Source organism: Amblyraja radiata, chromosome 1 (genome assembly GCF_010909765.2).
Source record: "Amblyraja radiata isolate CabotCenter1 chromosome 1, sAmbRad1.1.pri, whole genome shotgun sequence".
Taxonomy (NCBI): Eukaryota; Metazoa; Chordata; class Chondrichthyes; order Rajiformes; family Rajidae; genus Amblyraja; species Amblyraja radiata.
Window position 1 is genome coordinate 185159203 of NC_045956.1, and position 18198 is coordinate 185177400.

The 18198-nt window shown below is 47.7% G+C and overlaps 1 protein-coding gene across 1 annotated transcript in view; it reads right to left on the minus strand.

Moving 5' to 3' along the window:
* Positions 1–18198, minus strand: part of LOC116987847 (dedicator of cytokinesis protein 2-like) — a 1012655-nt gene that overhangs the window by 21273 nt on the left and 973184 nt on the right. Inside the window, exons 44-48 of the mRNA XM_033044139.1 lie at positions 17812–17893; positions 15262–15346; positions 12784–12870; positions 10991–11167; positions 2917–3000 (exon numbers count right to left, since the gene is read on the minus strand). Of these exons, the coding sequence (XP_032900030.1) occupies positions 2917–3000; positions 10991–11167; positions 12784–12870; positions 15262–15346; positions 17812–17893 (515 nt within the window). The remainder of the gene's footprint in view (positions 1–2916; positions 3001–10990; positions 11168–12783; positions 12871–15261; positions 15347–17811; positions 17894–18198) is intronic.

An 18198-nucleotide genomic window follows, 5' to 3' on the forward strand; every position in this document is an offset into this window, starting at 1 on the left:
CCAGTCTGAAGAAAGGCTCCTGACCCAAATCGTCACCGGTCTACTTTCTCCAGAGACCAAGCGTAGACTGGGTGACACTGTTTCGCTGAACACGGTGGCACAGCGAATGCAGTAACTCGGGTTCGATCCCGACTATGGGTTTGGTCTCCCCGTGACCTGCGTGGGTTTTCGCCGAGATCTCCGGTTTCCTCCCACACTCCAAAGACATAGAAACATAGACATAGAAAATAGGTGCAGGAGTAGGCCATTCGGCCCTTCGAGCCTGCACCGCCATTCAATATGATCATGGCTGATCATCCAACTCAGTATCCCGTACCTGCCTTCTCTCCATACCCCCTGATCCCTTTAGCCACAAGTGCCACATCTAACTCCCTCTTAAATATAGCCAATGAACTGGCCTCAACTACCTTCTGTGGCAGAGAGTTCCAGAGATTCACCACTCTCTGTGTGAAAAATGTTTTCTCATCTCGGTCCTAAAAGATTTCCCCCTTATCCTTAAACTGTGACCCCTTGTCCTGGACTTCCCCAACATCGGGAACAATCTTCCTGCATCTAGCCTGTCCAACCCCTTAAGAATAAGTTTCTATAAGATCCCCCCTCAATCTTCTAAAATCTAGCGAGTACAAGCCGAGTCTATCCAGTCTTTCTTCATATGAAAGTCCTGACATCCCAGGAATCAGTCTGGTGAACCTTCTCTGTACTCTCTCTATGGCAAGAATGTCTTTCCTCAGATTAGGAGACCAAAACTGTACACAATACTCCAGGTGTGGTCTCACCAAGACCCTGTACAACTGCAGTAGAACCTCCCTGCTCCTAGACTCAAATCCTTTTGCTATGAATGCTAACATACCATTCGCTTTCGTCACTGCCTGCTGCACCTGCATGCCTACTTTCAATGACTGGTGTACCATGACACCCAGGTCTCGTTGCATCTCCCCCTTTCCTAATCGGCCACCATTCAGCTAATAGTCTACTTTCCTGTTTTTGCCACCAAAGTGGATAACCTCACATTTATCCACATTATACTGCATCTGCCATGCATTTGCCCACTCACCCAGCCTATCCAAGTCACCTTGTAGCCTCCTAGCATCCTCCTCACAGCTAACACTGCCCCCCAGCTTCGTATCATCCGCAAACTTGGAGATGTTTGAGATCACACCTCCCCTGGCCAACAAACCATCTACCAGGGCTACTGGGACAAGAAGGCTCTGCAGAGAGTAGTGCGTTTGGCCGAACGCACTATGGGAACTACGCTCGCCCCCCTGCAGGAACTATACATCAGAAGGTGCAACTCCAGAGCCAACAAGATCATGGGAGACCCCTTCCACCCCTGCAACGGACTGTTCCAGCTGCTACGGTCAGGCAAACGCTTCCGTTGCCATGCTGTGAGAACGGAGAGGTTGAGAAGGAGTTTCTTCCCAGAGGCCATTCGGACTGTAAACTTTACTGTGTGCATTTTACTGTTGTGTAGTGTCTTTTTTAAATTGCTGTTGTTTTTCCTTTTTTTCCTCCCACAAATATGTAATATGTAATATGTGTTTCTGTTCCATTCTGTTTGTAGTTTATTTGGTTTGTTTTTTGCACAAAGTCCGCGAGCATTGCCACTTTTCATTTCACTGCAAATCTCGTATGTGTATGTGACAAATAAACTTGACTTGACTTGACTTGACACTGCCTGAAGGTCATCTGTCACCAACTCAGATTTGTCATAGAGTCATGGATTCATAGAGTGATGGAAACAGGCCCCTTGCGATGGTGTGACTGTCATATGCTGAGAGAATGGAGCAGCTGGGCTTGTACACTCTGGAGTTTAGATGGATGAGATGGGATCTTATTGAAACAAATAAGATTATTAAAGGATTGGACGCGCTAGAGGCAGGGAACGTGTTCCCGATGTTGGGGGAGTCCAGAACCAGGGGCCACTGTTTAAGAATAAGGAGTAAGCCATTTAGAACGGAGACGAGAAAAAACTTTTTCACCCAGAGAGTTGTGAGTCTGTGGAATTCTCTGCCTCAGAAGGCAGTGGATGCCAATTCTCTGGATGCTTTCAAGAAAGCGTTAGATAGAGCTCTTAAAGATAGCGGAGTCAGGGGATATGGGGAGAAGGCAGGAACGGGGTACTGATTGGGGATGATCAGCCATGATCACATTGAATGGCGGCGCTGGCTCGAAGGGCCAACTCCTGCACCTATTGTCTATTGTCTGTTGTCTGTTGTCTGTTGAAAGATTTCGAGAGATATGGGTCAAATGCGTCCAAATGAATAGCGTAGATGGACATCGTGGACAAGTGAAAGGGCCTGTTTCCGTGCTATAGGACTCTTTGAGTCTAATTGATGCAGCTGTACAGTCTGAAGAATCTGTCAACTTGAAGTATGACCTGTCCATGTTCTCCAGAGATGATTCATGTCCCACTGACTTACTCCAAGGCGGGCACAGCGGTAGAGTTGCTGCCTTACAGCCCCAGAGACCCGGGTTTGATTCTGACTACGGGCGCTGTCTGTCTGGAGTTTGTACGTTCTCCCCGTGACCTGCGTGGGTTTTCCCCGGGTGCTCCGGTTTCCTCCCACACTCCAAAGACGCACAGGTTGGTAGGTTGATTGGCTTTGGTTAAAATTGTAAATTGTCCCTGGTGTGCATGGGATAGCGTTCACGTTCGGTGCGGACTCGGTGGGCCGAAGGGCCTGTTTCAGCGCTGTATCTCTGAACACTTTGCGTCCTTTTGTGTGGACACAAAAATCTGGAGTAACTCAGCGGGACAGGCAGCATTTCTGGAGAGAAGGAATGGGTGACGTTTCGGGCCGAGACCCTTCTTCAGACCTTGGTGTGTTCGGCAGCAACTGTAGTTCTTTGGTTCTCCGGTGTGTCTTATTTACTCCCGATACACGGTCATGAGATGAGGAATTGAATTGTGCTCACCTGCCAGGCAATGAGATCCTTTAGCTTTGTGATATTGTCCAAGTCTTCCGGGTGGCTACACATGTATCCTTCAGTGAAGAATGCCTGAGGAATGAAATGGTCAAATGTCAGCTGAAAGCTTTATTCCTTGTCACTTACCTCCGGGTGGGGGTGGGTGGGGGAGAAATAAGTGGAGAAATAATTCCCTCTCCCTTTCCCACACTGATCTCTCTGTCTTGGGCCTCCAGGATTCACTGGAATTTTTCTTCAAGACTTGATCTCTCCACTTTGATCTCTCGTTTTCACACCTCACCCTTCCACATCTCTAGTCTCCCTCTCCCCTGACTCTCAGTCTGAAGAAGGGTCTCGACCCATAATGTCTCACCCACTCCTTCTCTCCAGAGATCAGACATCAGTCACTGAAAGTAAGCATGCAGGTACAGCAGGCAGTGAAAAAAGCTAATGTCATGTTGTCCTTCATTGGATTTGAGTATAGGAGCAAGGAGGTCAGTGTGGCCCAGTGCAAATTGGAGGGACAGCAACTCATATTTCGCTTGGGCAGCTTACACCCCAGCGGTATGAACATTGACCTCAATTTTACTTCGGAGTCACGTGAGTGACTACGTGAAGAACCCCGCCAGGACGCATGCGTGTCATATCGCTACACGCATTGCAACGAGTCACAACAGGGGGAACGACGTTCCCCTTAGCGGCAGAATTTAAAAGCCGGGAACAGCAGGTAAGGAGACTCTGCGTTCTTCCCACTTACTTTACAGGTGGAGGCATGGACAGATCCACGAGAAAGAAGGCTGCGAAAAAGCTGGCGGGGGAGAACCGCGGAGTTGCGGGCAGCCAGCAGCAGCAGCCGACGTCACGCCAATCTCCCGTAATGGGAACAGCTGTGCCCGACTTCGCTCCCGCACCGGCCAAAGCTACACCACGGCCGGGCGGTAAAGCGAAGCAAAAAACAGACAGAGTCGTTGACTTCGATGAGTCCGACTTTGAACAGCCGCGAGCGGCCAGTGCCCGTGAGCATTGGGGCCGGTTGGAGCGGCTGCAGGATCAGGAGCAGCCGCGAGCGGCCAGTGCCCGAGAGCATTGGAGCCGGTTGGAGCGGCTGCGGGAACAGGAGCAGCCGCGAGTGGCCTATGCCCGAGAGCATAAGAGCCAGTTGGAGCGGCTGCTGGAGGAAATACTCCAAAGTGGCAGGCTCCGGGAGATGGAGACTAGCCACAGTGGGCAGCTAGTAAGTCCTACAGCAGTACCTCTTGTGGGGCTGCACAGTGTTTCTCCCTCATCAGAGGGGAGTACGGGGGGTCAATTCTGGGCTGACCCTGAAGAGGGGTGTGCAGAACATACCCCTAGTGTGCATGGGGTGAAAGAAAACCTGTTGGATATGGTGTCCCAGTTTATTCAACCCGACCAAACTGGCCAAAACCTGGAGCCCAAAATAGCGGCAAGTATTGACTACATGTCATTCAACCAGCTACAGGGACAGGCATTATTGGACACCACAGCAAGACACTTACCACCAGGGAACTGCAAATCACTAAATGTTCCCAGTGTCAACCAGTGCATCTGGAAACATGTCGGGGCATCGATCAGAGCCAGGGACTTGAAAATACAAAAAGTTCTGAAAGTCCTAACAGCAGGAATTACGGCTTTCGCCCGCACATTGAACGAACAAGACATGACCCAAGATCACCAAGATGCACTGGCTTTATTTTGCAACTCCCAATACGAGTTAAACAATATTAGGAAGAGTGCTATCCAACCGGCTTTAGACCCCAAATTTGCAGGCCTCTGCAAACCTGGAACCTCCAAACCACCAATACTACTATTTGGAGGGGACTTATCCAAACAGGTCAAAGAACTTGACGAAGAGGATAAAACCCTGGGGCTCATAAAAGCAGCGTCCAAAAACTACTTCGGCCAGAAACAGCACCCCTACGCACCCACCAGTCGGCCAAGACAAACTGGAGAAAGCGCAAAGGCCAGGAACACCCAACATCGTTTTTTTTAGGCCATGGCCCAGACCGGCCTTCCTGGAAAATTCGCAAACCCTCAACATCAACCAAACTACAGACCCAGACACCGGCGCCTCAACGTCCACGGAGGATGCCGAAAAAGTAACAAACCTACCACTGGTAACCATGGAGGTAGGTGGGTCTGGTTCCTTACGAATTGAAGGGAGCATGGAGGTTGGTGGGAGATTACAATACTATCTGGATGCATGGAATAACTTAACTACCGACACTTATATTTTAAGCAGTATCCAGGGTTATACCATAGAATTTATACAAAAAAATAACCCTCCAGTTCAGCATGTACTGAACCGAATGTTCGTGCTTACAGGCATAGAAAAATCTAAAGCACATGCTGAACTACAGCGGCTATATAAAAAAGGAGTAATTGAGAAAACCCAACACGAATCACAGGAATTCGTGTCCAACATCTTTATCAAAAACATGAAAGATGGTGGTTGCCGCATCATCATCGATTTGACTACTTTGAATACTTTCGTACAATATATTCATTTCAAGATGGAAACCTTTGTTACTGCTAAGCAATTGATTTCCAAAGGTTACTACATGGCAAGCATCGATTTAAAAGATGCTTACTATACAGTACCCATAAGAGGTGACCACAGATGTTATTTTAAATTCAACTGGATGGGTCAGCGGCAATACAGGGCACTCCCTAATGGTCTAACATCAGCCCCCAGCCTGTTCACAAAAATTTTGAAACCAGCCCTAGCGTTTCTGCAGAAACAAAAACACATGGTAATGGCATATCTAGATGACATACTTATTGTGGGCAAAACTTTGGAATTGGCTAAACAAGCAGTAACAGCCACAAAACAGTTATTTGAAAAACTGGGCTTTATCATCCATCCAGTTAAGTCTAAATTAACGTCTTCAACAAAAATGGATTATCTGGGGTTCACCATTAACTCAGTTCACATGTCAGTGACTTTGCCGAAAGAAAAGGTTACAGCCCTAATAGAGGCTTGCAGCAATATCATTGACATCACTAAACCATCCACCAGACTGGTAGCAAGAATAATTGGGAAGATAGTGGCTGCGTTTCCAGCCACACAATTCGGACCTTTACATTATCGAAATTTACAGAGAGCGAAAATAAGAGCACTCAAAATTAATGGTGGTCATTTTGACAGACCAATGAAGCTACCAACAGAAGCCATAATGGAACTAAAATGGTGGGAACATAACATTAGGCATTGTTCCAATCCAATCATGGGGTCAAGGAAAGAGCGTTCACGTCGCGGCCCTGTTTCAACCAATCTTTCCACCACCACGCACAAGAAGCACAAGAAGCGCAAGACAGACACCATTGTGCAGATGCCGAGAAGTGTGTTCAGCTCTGGCTGAACAACTTCTAATCTTGTGTGTGGACTCGATAAGAAGAAGAAGAAGAATCCAATCATTATCAGCAACCCGTCTATGGTACTACAAACTGATGCCAGTGCACTTGGTTGGGGAGCTACCAATTCCATCTCCAGCTGTGGAGGGAGATGGAATGCACAGGAGGCATCATTATTACAAACACTGGGCATAAACTACCTGGAGATGTTAAGTGCATTCCATGGCCTTAAGTCATATTGTTCTGGGTCATATCACCAGCATGTTAGACTACAAATTGACAACACCACCGTGGTAGCATATATCAACCATATGGGTGGAAACAAATCAACATCATGTGACAATCTGGCCAACACAATTTGGCAATAGTGTATCCAGAGAGATATTTGGATATCAGCTACCTACTTACCAGGTAAACTAAATTTAGTGGCAGACACCAGGTCACGCAAATTCAATGAAAACACTGAATGGATGTTGGATAAAAATGTATTTGCTGATATTACAGCACGGTATGGAACACCAGATATCGATCTTTTCGCATCCAGGCTCAATCACCAGTTATCGAATTATGTTTCATGGGAACCAGACCCTGGGGCAGCGGCAACAGATGCATTTTTGCTGCATTGGGGGAAATTGTTTATTTATGCATTCCCTCCTTTCTGCCTCATCAGTCGGGTATTAAGGAAAATACAGCAAGACTCTGCGTCTAATATTTTGATAGTACCCGATTGGCCTACTCAACCATGGTTCCCGGTGATACTAGACATGGTATTAGAACCATGCATCACCATCCATCATAGACCTAATTTACTGGTTCATCCCGTAACAAGGGAAAGTCACCCATGTCATAATTATACAAACCTATTAATTTGTAGAGTTTGTAAGCACCTCTACTACACCTGGGACTGACGGACCGAACAGTGGATATGATCGCATCGGCCCACAGACAGTCCACCAAAAAACAGTACTTGGTGTACATCAAGAAATGGGAAAAGTACTGTCACAACAATAACCTCATCCACAGATCAATCAACATCCCGTCTGTTCTGGAATTCCTGGCAAGCCTCCATTACGATGAGGGGCTCAGTTATAGTGCCATCAACTGCGCCAGAAGTGCTCTGTCAACATACCTGTGGCAAGGAACAGAGCGGCATTCTGTAGGGACACACCCCCTGGTAACTCATGAGGGGCATTTTTAATGCTAATCCCCAAGAACCAGGTACTCCCAAATATGGGATGTGAGCATTGTACTGACCATGTTAAGAAACTGGTCTCCAGCTACAGCTCTGTCCCTACAGAAACTGACTATGAAAACAGTCATGCTGATGGCCTTGGTCACGGCACAAAGGGTCCAGTCGCTACAGAAACTAAGGCTGGACAACATGACTATTTCATCTGGGAATTTGACTTTTCACATCTATGAATTAGTCAAACAGAACAGACAGGGGTCAGCCGGGCTAAAAATAGAATTCAGGGCCTACCCGACAGATGATCGTCTCTTTATTGTAACACACTTACTATTATATATGGAGTATACTAAGATCATCAGAGGCAAAGAAATGTCACTTTAATCAGCTACAAACAGCCACACAAAAAAGTGACAGTCCAGACCATCTCGAGATGGCTAAGACAGATCCTAATAAAGGCTGGAGTAGACACTAACATTTTAAAATCTCACTCCACCAGGGCTGCAGCTACATCGGCAGCTATGAAGTTGGATGTTCCAATGGACCAAATCCTCAAGACAGCAGGATGGTCAACGGAGAGAACTTTCCAACGATTTTATAATAAACCAGTCATTGAACCTGGAACATTTGCAGAAACAATTTTAAGTTCTGTAATATGATTTTACCCCACAAATAGGGGCTATGATTTGGTGTTAATAAATTTATCGTTGTTTTCAATATCGTATTGATGTCTAATGATGTTAACACTATTCTCCCCATAATCAAGGCAGTTGTGATGCATGGACTCGTTTTCCATGGCATTAAATCACAGAGCTTTAAAATCTTCACGTAGTCACTCACGTGACTCCGAAGTAAAATAGTAAGATTAAACGAGAATTTACCAGTTTGAAGTTTGATCGTTATTTTATGAGGAGTAACGTTGAGGGATTACGTGCCCTCCACTCCCACCCTTGATCATATACTCAACTGGTATCCTCTTCTCTAATCTTACTATATTTAGTCATTACTGTTATCTGTGATTTCACACCGCTGCTTTGAAGAATGAAACGCATGCGTCCTGGCGGGGTTCTTCACGTATTCCCTCAACGTTACTCCTTATAAAATAACGATCAAACTTCAAACTGGTAAGTTCTCGTTTAATCTTACTAGTGACGCTTGCTTTCCCTCTCTCTCCATCCCTCCCCCCCCCCCCCCTAGTTCTCCAACTAGTTTCATTGTCCTTCTGATTAAATATTACAGATTGTAATCCCTCTTGACAACTTCCCCTCAACTAAAGGGCCTGTCCCACTGGGCAATTTTTTCGGCGACTGCCGGCATAATTGACTGACGTATCAGACCATAGACAATAGACAATAGGTGCAGGAGTAGGCCATTCGGCCCTTCGAGCCAGCACTGCCATTCAATGTGATCATGGCTGATCATCCCCAATCAGTACCCCGTTCCTGCCTTCTCCCCATATCCCCTGACTCCGCTATTTTTAAGAGCCCTATCTAGCTCTCACTTGAAAGTATCCAGAGAACCTGCCTCCACCGCCCTCTGAGGCAGAGAATTCCACAGACTCACCACTCTCTGTGAGAAAAATTGTTTCCTCGTCTCCGTTCTAAATGGCTTACCCCTTATTCTTAAATTGTGGCCCCTGGTTCTGGACTCCCCCAACATCGGGAACATGTTTCCTGCCTATAGCGTGTCCAAACCCTTAATAATCTTGTAATGAAGGCCAACGTGCCATTCGCTTTCTTCACTGCCTTCTGTACCTGCATGCTTACTTTCATTGACTGATGAGCAAGGACACCTAGGTCTCGTTGTACTTCCCCTTTTCCCAACTTGACGGCGAAAAATTTGCGGCGTGAAGTGGGGTGATGCGGCGGTGATGTGGCGTGATGTCGTATTAACGCGCGGCGTTTTTTCAAGTGTCGCAATATTTATTTTGTCGCCGCTGGATTTTGATAAGTTCAAAATCTTTTGGCGACTCTGATATGATGCCGGCAGTCGCCGAAAAAAATCGCCAAGTGGGACAGACCCTTAACAATGAACCATTCTACATTTTCCTTCAACAGCATCGATTTTGATCTCTCCTTTTCACACCTCACCCTTCCAGATCTCTAGTCTCCCTCTCCTCTGAAGAAGGGTCTCCACCCAAAATGTCACCCATTCCTTCTCCCCTGGAGATCAGACATCAGTCACTGAAAGTAAGCATGCAGGTACAGCAGGCAGTGAACCATAATTAACCTGGTGAACCTACGCTGCATTCAATAGCAAAAATGTCCTTCCTCAAATTGTCCCCAGTGTGTGTCGGGTAGTGTTAGTGCACGGGGATCGCTGGTCAGCACGGTCGCGAGTGGGCCAAAGGGCCTGCTTCCGCTCTGTATCCGGGATGGCAGGACTGTCATATGTTGATAGAATGGAGCGGCTGGGCTTGTACACTCTGGAATTTAGAAGGATGAGAGGGTTTCTTATTAAAACATATTATTAAGGGTTTGGACACGCTAGAGGCAGGAAACATGTTCCCGATGTTGGGGGTAGTCCAGAACCAGGGGCCACATTTTAAGAATAAGGAGTAAGCCATTTAGAACGGAGACGAGGAAACACTTTTTCAGTTGTGAATCTGTGGAATTCTCTGCCTCAGAGGGCGGTGGAGGCAGGTTCTCTGGATGCTTTCAAGAGAGAGCTAGATAGGGCTCTTAAAAATAGCAGAATCAGGGGATACGGGGAGAAGGCAGGAACGGGTTACTGATTGGGGATGATCAGCCATGGCGGTGCTGGCTCGAAGGGCCGAATGGCCTACTCCTGCACCTATTGCCTATTGAGTCTTTCTTCGCATGTAGGGAGGAACTGTAGATGTTGGTTTAATGAGAAGACGCAAAATGCTGGAGTAACTCAGTGGGACAGGCAGCATCTCTGGAGAGAAGGAATGGGTGATTTTTCGGGTGGAGACCCTTCTTCAGTTTCGACCCACAACGTCACCCTAACATTCCCCAATGCCAGTGGTTCCAGTTGGTGTCAATAGTTGGCCCTGTATTGGATACAAAAAGCTGGAGTAACTCAGAGGGATTTTACCCCAGCTTTTTGTGTCTATCTTCGGTTTAAACTAGCATCTGCAGTTCCTTGGAGAGATGGAATGGGTGACGTTTTCAAGCCAAGACCCTTCTTCAGAATGAAGTCTGGTCAGAGGAAGGGTCTCGACCCGAAACGCCACCCATTCCTTCTCTCCAGAGACGCGGCCTGTCCCGCTGAGTTGCCCCTGTCCCACTAATGCCCCTGTCCCACTTAGGAAACCTGAACGGAAACCTCTGAAGACTTTGCGCCCCACCCAAGGTTTCCGTGCGGTTCCTGGAGGTTCCCGTCAGTCTCCCTACCTGCTTCCGCTACCTGCAACCTCCGGGAACCACCTGCAACCTCCGGGAACCGCACGGAAACCTTGGGCGGGGCGCAAAGTCTCCAGAGGTTTCCGTTCAGGTTTCCTAAGTGGGACAGGGGGATTACTCCAGCATTTTGTGCCTGTCGTGGAGTTATTGTCGAGCTTACCTTTTCGTACTTGGCAAAGCCGCCCATGACGGCAGGATCCACGATGCCGTTGAGCAGCATGGAGAGGGGGTTGATGGAGAGGTTGGCATCATTATGGTGCTGGTTGACCATGGTGAGTATCTTATCATTGCTGGTCTGCATCGTTTCAATGGCGTTCTCCAATGGGCTTATACAGGTCTGCAGGACACAAAGGTCACCAGTGAGTACATATGGAAGGCAAGGATCAGACATTCAAACAACAAAGCACGCATTGCATCCGTTACTGGGAGAGTCCAGGGCCAGAGGGCGCAACCTCAGAACAAAAGGACGTACCTTTAGAAAAGAGTTTACAAGGATGAGTGGGGACTTTATTGAAACTTACGAATAGTGAAAGGCTTGGATAGAGTGGATGTGGAGAGGATGTTTCCACTAGTGGGAGAGTCTAGGACTAGAGGTCATAGCCTCAGAATTAAAGGACATTCCTTTAGAAAAGAGTTCACAAGGAGGAGTGGGAACTTTAATGAAACTTACGAATAGTGAAAGGCCTGGATAGAGTGGATGTGGAGAGGATGATTCCACTGGTGGGAGAGCCCAGGATCAGAGGTCATAGCCTCAGAATTAAAGGACGAACTGTAACTTTAGAAAGGAGATGAGGAGGAAATTTGTTAGTCAGAGGGTGGTGAATCTGTGGAATTCATTGCCACAGATGGAGGCCAAGTCAGTGGATATTTTTAAGGTGGAGATTGATAGGTTCTTGATTGGTACGGGTGTCAGGGGTTACGGAGAGAAGGCAGGAGAAAGGGGATGCGAGGGAGAGATAGATCAGCCGTGATTGATCAGGCGTCTGTGGCAGGCGGCATCTCGGGGGAACATGGACAAGCAACCAGTCGGTTTGGGGTCGGGACCCTTCCAGTTTTTTAACCTTCTCCCAATAACATTTCTTCAAACAGGCTACCACAACATCTGGATCTGGATCTGGATCTGGATGTAGTACGTTGAACAGCTCGAGGTAGCGCATCACTCAGCACATTACCATTTAGTTCAGTTGAGTTTATTGTCACGTGTACCGAGGTACAGTGAAAAGCTTTTGTTGCATGCTATCCAGTCAGTGGAAAGACAATACATGATTACAGTCGATCCATTTACAGTGTACAGATACGTGATAAGGTGAGTATATCATAGTTAGAGTAAGACATTTTTATCGCAGTCGCTGCCTCAAAAAGACTGGCAGTATCATCAAAGACCCACACCATCCTGGCCACACACTCATCTCCCTGCTACCTTCAGGTAGAATGTACAGGAGCCTGAAGACTGCAACAACCAGGTTCAGGAATGGTTACTTCCCCACAGCCATCAGGCTGTTAAACCTGGCTCGGAAAAAACTCTGATTATTAATAACCCATTATCTGTTATTTGCACTTTATCAGTTTATTTATTCATGTGTGTATATATTTATATAATGGTATATGGACACACTGATCTGTTTTGTAGTCAATGCCTACTATGTTCTGTTGTGCTGAAGCAAAGCAAGAATTTCATTGTCCTATCAGGGACACATGACAATAAACTCCCTTGAACTTGAACTTGAACTTGAAATGTTGCTGTAAGAAGTGGAGTTTGGAGCGATTGTAATATGTGATAGTAGGTCTGTTTCTGTGGCTGACACACAAATGGATGCCCGTGTTGGCCGCCATCTTGGATTTAGATTTTAGCCAAGACGTTAGAATTCATGGGATCTTGCTGTGCGGGCAATGGCCACAGCAGTTCCCGGCATCTAGACAACGACCGTACCTTGAAAGGTGTGCACAACTCACCTGGGAGACCTGCAGTACCTCGAACCAGCGGAGAATGCCGGGCAACTTGTATGCCGTGGTGAACATTGTCCTTTCAATCCACATTGACTGCGGGTAAGAGAAAATGGTTGAGCGGTCTTCAAACTTTTCTACACAGTACAGAGACCTCGAAATCTCCCCTGTGTTCAGTTTAGTTTTTGAGATACAGACAATAGACAATAGGTGCAGGAGTAGGTCATTCGGCCCTTCGAGCCAGCACCGCCATTCAATGTGATCATGGCTGATCATCCCCAATCAGTACCCCGTTCCTGCCTTCTCCCCATATCCCCTGACTCCGCTATTTTTAAGAGCTCTATCTAGCTCTCTCTTGAAAGCATCCAGAGAACCTGCCTCCACCACTCTCTGAGGCAGAGAATTCCACAGATTCACAACTGAAAAAGTGTTTCCTCGTCTCCGTTCTAAATGGCTTACTCCTTATTCTTAAACTGTGGCCCCTGGTTCTGGACTCCCCCAACATTGGGAACATGTTTCCTGCCTCTAGCGTGTCCAAACCCTTAATAATATGTTTTAATAAGTTTCCCTCTCATCCTTTTAAATTCCAGAGTGTACAAGCCCAGCCGCTCCATTCTATCAACATATGACAGTCCTGCCATCCCGGATACAGAGCGGAAGCAAGCCCTTTGGCCCACTCGCGACCGTGCTGACCAGCGATCCCCGTGCACTAACACTACCCGACACACACTGGGGACAATTTGAGGAAGGACATTTTTGCTATTGAGTGCAGCGTAGGTTCACCAGGTTAATTATGGTGAAAGAATGGAGTGACTGGGCTTGAATTCACTGGAATCCCCGCTATAGGGGTAACATTTTCACACAAAGGGTGGTGGGTGTAAGGAACGAGCTGCCAGAGGAGGTAGTTGAAGCTGGGACTGTCGCAACGTTTAAGAAGCAGTAGGACAGGTACATGGATAGGACAGGTTTGGAGTGATATGGGCCAAACGCAGGCAGGTGGCATGAGAGTAGATGGGGCATGTTGGTCGGTGTGGGCAAGTTGGGCAAAATGGGCCTTTTTCCATGCTTTATCGGTGTGGGCAAGAAGGTACTGTTTTCACGCTGTATCTCTAAACAAAACTGAACTGACAGCACCGGTCGTGGTTGGCAGTGAATGAGTTAACAACTCTCAAGGTTATTAATGGTGTAGGGATGCTGCTGTTGCCGCTGATGGGGGAAACGGAGTGGGTCGAAATGCTTCGGCAGCGACGCGCGGTATTGTTTAATTAGCCAGAGGATCTCCGGCGTGACTGCTGGCAGCCGAGGACTGACGCACGCCTTGAGATCAAAGGGTCCGGTCAGCATCAGAGCAGCATGGGCCCAACCCTGTTAATGAAGTCAAGCCAGCAATGTGGAGAGGGATCAAACACAGCAGCAGTGAACACGAGACTTCAAACACATCAGAGGAATAGATCGGGTCGATGCACAGAGTCTCTTGCCCAGTGTGGGGGAATCGAGGACCAGAGGACATAGGTTTAGAAACAGAGAAAGATAGACAATAGGTGCAGGGGGAGGTGCAGAGGGAGGCCATTTGGCCCTTCGAGCCAGCACTGCCATTCTTTGTGATCATGGCTGATCATCCCAATCAGTAAAGGGCCTCTCCCACTGTACGAGGTCATTCAAGAGCTCTCCCGAGTTTAAAAATCAAATCAAACTCGTGGTAAGTACTTAGAATGTACGTCGTTGTCTACGACAAGCAACAACAGCCTACCATCTAGTCGACGTCAAGCTACGGCAAGCTACGGCAAGCTACCGACAACCGGCGACCCATTAGGACGTCCACCCACGACAACCTATGACAACCCACGAACACAGGCGACAACCGGTCAACCTACGTCCACAAGCTACGACAAGCAACGACCCTGTCGGCGACAACTGAAGACAACTCAGTCGCCGGTACCTGTCGCCGGTTGACGTAGGTTGACGTAGGTAGTCGCCAATGGAATTCACCGAAGTCAGCACTGGCGACAACCTACGTCCACCCGGCGACAACCTACGACAGCTCCTACGTCAGGAGAAGTCAAGCTACGCTCGCTGGAGCCAAACCAACTGTCGCCCACAGTCGCTGAAAATTTTTATACATGTTGAAAATCCAACGGCGACCAGAGAGATGCTACGACTCTTTGGGCGACTGAGGAGACGACTCACGACCGTACAGGCGACACCAAGCGGCAACAGCCTAGTCGCCTGTAGTCGCCTAAAAAATCACCTAAGTAGGACAGGCCCTTTAGTCGTTAAACGTTAGAGATAAAGTGCGGAAAAAGGCCGTTCAGCCCACCCGAGCCCAACGATCATCCTGTACACGAGCACTATCCTACACACTATATACAATTTTACCAAAGCCAATTAACCTATTAAAAGCACAATTAAATTAAATACAATTTTACCGGAGCACAATTAAAACCAATGGCGACAGATTCGCTCAGGCGTTAACAAAGGGGTACTTACGGCAAACTCATTCTCGGGGTCCTTTGGTCCTTTTCTGATTGGTCTGGAGTAGCTGAAGTTCAGCACGTTATTAGCCTTGTAGAAGCTGATGGGAGGAAGAGATCAAATCGAGTGAATGCTCCTGCTCAACAACTACATCTTGTCTCCCTTATCCCCAACCAGCCTGAAGAACGGTCTCCGCCTGAAAACGTCACCCATTCCTTCTCTCCAGAGATAATCGACAATAGGTGCAGGAGCGGGCCATTTGGCCCTTCGAGCCAGCACCGCCATTCAATATGATCATGGCTGATCATCCCCAATCAGTACCCCGTTCCTGCCTTCTCCCCATATCCCCTGAATCCACTATTTTTAAGAGCCCTATCTAGCTCTCTCTTGAATGCATCCAGAGAACCAGCCTCCACCGCCCTCTGAGGCAGAGAATTCCACAGATACACAACTCTATGTGTTATTTAAGAGAGAGTTAGATAGTGCTCCAGGGGCTAGTGGAGGCAAGGGATATGGGGAGAAGGCAGGCATGGGTTATTGATAGGGGATGATCAGCCATGATCACAGTGAATGGCTGAATGGCCTCCTCCTGCATGTATTTTCTATATTTCTATGTTTCTATGTAACTCTCTGTGTGAAAATGTTTTTCCTCGTCTCCGTTCTAAATGGCTTACTCCTTATTCTTAAACTGTGGCCCCTGGTTCTGGACTCCCCCAACATCGGGGACATGTTTCCTGCCTCTAGCGTGTCCAAACCCTTAATAATCTTATATGTTTCAATAAGAAACCCTCTCATCCTTCTAAATTCCAGAGTGTACAAGCCCAGCCGCTCCAATCTATCAACATATGACAGATGCTGCCTGTCCCGCTGAGTTACCCCAGCTTTTTGTGTCTATCTTCGTGGTAAGGGATGGGCTGACCAGGTGGGTCTATGGTCCTCAAGTTGGCTATGAGTTGACTCCCCCAGTGTGGTCCTCTGCTGTGGAGTGGACACTGAGAAGGTGATCGCCAAGCCCTCCAGTGACTGGGTGAGTGGAGGCACAGGAGATGGGCAGAGACAGAGGCGCAGTGGTGGGATGGATGGGATATTGGTCATTTCTTTCCCTGACATGTTCTGATGGAGACAGGGCAGAGTGTGGGACTGGAGTTAGATAGAGCTCCAGATAGAGAATTGATCGACTGGCCTTAGATTACCAGCATGGGGAGCAACAGAAGTGGGAGTGTCCCTGCATGTCCCTGCCACTCCCTGAGGAATAGAAACATAGACAATAGACCCAGGAGTAGGCCATTCGGCCCTTCGAGCCAGCACCGCCGTCCAATGTGATCATGGCTGATCATCCCCAATCAGTACCCCGTTCCTGCCTTCTCCCCATATCCCCTGACTCCGCTATCTTTAAGGGCTCTGTCTAACTCTCTCTTGAAAGCATCCAGAGAATTGGCCACATATTCACAACTCTCTGGGTGAAAAAGTTTTTTCTCATCTCCGTTCTAAATGGCCTCCCCCTAATTCTACCCCCGTTCCTGCCTTCTCGCCATGATCCCGTTAGTCCTAAGAGCTACTGTACATCCACGCTTCCGAGGCTGACTATGGCCCCTCGGGCTAAAGAGCTATATCGAGAGGGAGAGAGTGTTTTATTTTCACGTGTCCCAGATAGGACAATGAAATTCTTGCTTGCTGCAGCACTACACAATATGTAAACATAGTAGAAACACAGAAAATATGTGCAGGAGGAGGACATTCGGCCCTTCGAGCCAGCACCGCCATTCAATGTGATCATGGCTGACCGTCCCCTATCAATAACCCGTGCCTGCCTTCTCCCCATATCCCTTGACTCCACTAGCCCCTAGAGCTCTATCTAACTCTCTCTTAAATCCATCCAGTGACTTGGCCTCCACTGCCCTCAGTGGCAGGGAATTCCATAAATTCACAACTCTCTGGGTGAAAACGTTTTTTCTCACCTCAGTCTTAAATGACCTCCCCTTTATTCTAAGACTGTGGCCCCTGTTTCTGGACTCGCCCAACATTGGGAACATTTTTCCTGCATCTAACTTGTCCAGTCCTTTTATAATTTTATATGTTTCTATAAGATTTACCCGTCATCCTTCTAAACTCCAGTGAATACAAGCCTAGTCTTTTCAATCTTTCCCCATATGACAAAACAGGAGTTAAAAGTTCAGTGTGTCTGGAGACCATTGACCATATATATATACACAATAAATAAACAGATATACTGTTCCACTGCCTTCTGTGGCAGAGAGTCGCATTGATTCACAATACTGCCACCACCCAAGACCACAATACTACCATCCCAAGAACCAAGTGACGCCAGAACTTACTCCACGATCTACACAAAATTGCTGGGGAAACTCAGCGGGTGCAGCAGCATCTATGGAGTGAAGGAAATAGGCAACGTTTCGGGCCGAAACCCTTCTTCAGACCCTCCTTCGGCCCGAAACGTCGCCTATTTCCTTCGCTCCATAGATGCTGCTGCACCCGCTGAGTTTCCCCAGCAATTTTGTGTACCTTCGATATTCCAGCATCTGCAGTTCCCTTTTGAACACTTACTCCACGATCTGTTCCGGAACGTTCTTGTTGTGAAACTGTGCCTGCTCGGCCAGGATGGGCTGCACGGCAAAGCATTGGATGGCTGTGGGTTACAGTTAAGGAAGTGGACACAAGATGGCAGCATTGCCACGACTATGCCAAGGGCTCCGCGGGACAGTGATGCCAGGAAAATGAAAATGTTATCCATGTTATGCATTTGAAAACTGATATCCCATAGTACAAGATACATTTCAAGCAACAATCTCAGTTTTCTCCATTCCGACCGGGTACTTCCTTCGTGGGATGGGTGTGGTTAGTTTAGTTTAGAGATACAGCGGGGAAACAGGCCCTTCGGCCCACCGAGTCCCTGCCTACCAGCGATCCCCGCACAATAACACTGCCCCACAC